Raw genomic sequence first — 2,673 nt, forward strand, 5'->3', positions numbered from 1 at the left:
CCAGCATAAACCAGCAAAAGGACCAGCATAACCAGCAAAGGACCAGCACATACCTAACAAAACATACCTAACCAGCATATGCTGTTTTTTTCAACAGGGCAGTCAATCTTTTATTTATTTATTTATTTAATTCTATTTATTTTTTGTTAACAATCTTATTTATCAACAGATCATGAGAATCAAGCCGGTTCTTTTCTAAGAACCAGCTGATTCTGGCTTCACAAACTGAACTGAATCAACTGGACTGATTCGGTTCTCATGTTGTTCTCAAGTTATCACTGACTCAGTGATTCATAGCGGTTCATAGCTCACTGCAGAGGAAGATTTTAAGCAAAATAAAGGCTTATGTTAGTCTGTTCTAATATCAGATGGCTTGGGAAAACTTAATATGGACTAGTTTCATGGTGCTTAAATGTTTTTTGTTTGTTTGTTTCTTTCTTTATTTCATTTGGAGCTTGACATATCGATAAAAAAATCAGCATGAAATTAAATTTCATCTACTGTTTGTATGATTCAATTTGTATTTATTTATTTGATCTTATGACATGGCTAAAATGTCTTAACTCAACTTCTTTTTGGTGACGTGTGCCAGACTTCTACAATCATTTAGTACACTTAAACGCCACCTCTCCATACACTGATTTTTAAGTGCAATGCCCTTATCTTAAAACCCATTGAACAACCACCTCACCATACATTTTTTTCATTCCTGTGATCATTTACTCTGTCTGTATGTCACAATATGGGGGGAAAATTGACACTACTTCCGTTCCATTGCAACTGTTTTGAAGATTATTATAAAATTCTACTTCTCGTGTACAGACACATAACGGCATATGAGTTTGGAATGACAAGAAAATGAGTAAATAATAAGCACTTCCGCACCAAAGGAAAGTTTTCATAGTTCCTATAACTATTGCCATGTTCACACCATAAGAACTGGGAACGATTTTAGTTTTAGGAATGCCTTTTGGGGGGACTAAATTAGCTCCTACTTCAGAATAGGGTCTAACCCAGCAAAAAAGGAGCTACCAGTAACCTACAGTAAGTGTACACTGATTGGCCAAATGCGTGCCGTATATGAAACACAGCACCCACCATTTAAAAAAAAAACATGTAAACACCCAGTTTACATACTTACTCCACGAACATGAAAAACAGCATTAGGTTGCTTGAACACAGAAATCCAGGCAGTCACCCATCCTCCATCCTCCAGTAGCAAGTAGTTAACTTTTTTGCTTAAATGACATTGCTACTGATAGTGCAAATGCAATCAGGAAAATGTCTCTATGGGAAATTGTAGTTCTCGGGGGACCGACCTGGTGACTAGTTCCCATATCTACCAGGTTCAAAAGCCATTAATTATATGATGTTCATTTTATAGCCCTGCTCCAAACTCAGCATCTTCTATTTTCATATATTTGTGTGTGTTAATCCCATGATGTTCATGTGTTTCACAGCTCCTCTGTAGCTGAAGAAAATGGATCCGTCCCCCACAAGGCAGCAGTACGGCTCCAAAAAGAGGGTTAAAATCCACCCCAACACCGTGACGGTGAAGTACGCCACGCATTTCCCCCAGCCGGGCGATGAGGGATACGACGATGCTCCATCCTTCGAGGACTTCGGCTCGTTCATGGACAACAACCCGAGCAAGAGACTGGTGTCAGAGAGCGGCCACGGCAGGACTTTATTCGGCACTATGGATTCCCGTCCCAAAGCCGATCAGAGAGATAAAGGAGTGGGCGGTCAGCTGGCGAGCTTCGGCGAGGCCTCGGTCCTGGCCTCGCGGGTCACCTGGGGGGCCCTCTTTGGGGCGGCCATCGCGCACGGATGCGTGGCCCTCATTACGCGCCTAGCGGCCGACCGCTCCAAGGTGCCATCATTAGAGCTCATCTTCATCCGCTCGGTGATCCAAGTGTTGTCCATACTGGTGGTTCTCTACTACAAAGAAGCTCCCTTCGGGCCCAAGGGCTATCGGCTGCGTTTGTTCTTCTACGGGGTTTGCAACGTCATCTCCATCACGTGTGCATACACGTCCTTCGCGATCGTTCCGCCCAGCAATGGCACCATCATGTGGCGGGCCACCACCACGGTTTTTAGCGCCGTTCTGGCGTTCCTGCTCCTAGACGAACGCCTCGGTTACACAGACGTAGTGGCGGTCGTAGGTAGTCTCTTTGGCCTGTGTCTCGTCATGATCCCCAACATCGCCGACGAGGAAAAGTCTCCTCTGGGATTCTGGAAGGAAGCCTTTGGCTACACGATGACTGTAATGGCGGGTCTGACCGCCGCCCTGTCCATGATCGTGTACCGGGCCATCAAAGAGCGTGTGAGCATGTGGACGGCGCTCTTCACGTTCGGCTGGACGGGAACCGTGTGGGGGGCGTCCACTATGTTCATCATGCAAGAACCCATCGTTCCCTTGGATGGCGAGACGTGGGGCTACCTCATGGGAATCTGCATTTGCTCCACCGTGGCGTTCCTGGGCGTCTACTATGCCCTCAACAAGTTCCACCCGGCTCTGGTCAGCACCGTGCAGCATCTGGAGATCGTGGTGGCCATGTTTCTTCAGCTCATTGTGCTGCGGATGATCCCGTCCGTGTATGACGTCTTCGGAGCGCTGGTCATCATGGTCAGCGTGTTCGTCCTCACGGGTCTCAAGCTTTACAGGGTGGG

General features: G+C 46.4%; 1 protein-coding gene across 2 annotated transcripts in view; it reads left to right on the plus strand.

Moving 5' to 3' along the window:
• The window catches only part of slc35g2b (solute carrier family 35 member G2b), a 13,644-nt gene that overhangs the window by 9,769 nt on the left and 1,202 nt on the right, over nucleotides 1-2,673 (plus strand). Inside the window, exon 1 of one of the 2 annotated variants that reach the window (XM_016276041.1) lies at nucleotides 1,426-2,673. This exon is cut by the window's right edge and continues 1 nt beyond it. The exons of the other annotated variant lie outside the window; for it this stretch is intronic. Coding sequence (XP_016131527.1) covers nucleotides 1,481-2,673 — 1,193 coding nt within the window. The 5' untranslated portion in view covers nucleotides 1,426-1,480. Of the gene's footprint in view, nucleotides 1-1,425 lie in introns of those variants that run through there. 2 annotated transcript variants of the gene reach the window in all.

Source organism: Sinocyclocheilus grahami, unplaced genomic scaffold, assembly GCF_001515645.1.
Source record: "Sinocyclocheilus grahami isolate Dianchi unplaced genomic scaffold, SAMN03320097.WGS_v1.1 scaffold98.1, whole genome shotgun sequence".
Classification (NCBI taxonomy): domain Eukaryota; kingdom Metazoa; phylum Chordata; class Actinopteri; order Cypriniformes; family Cyprinidae; genus Sinocyclocheilus; species Sinocyclocheilus grahami.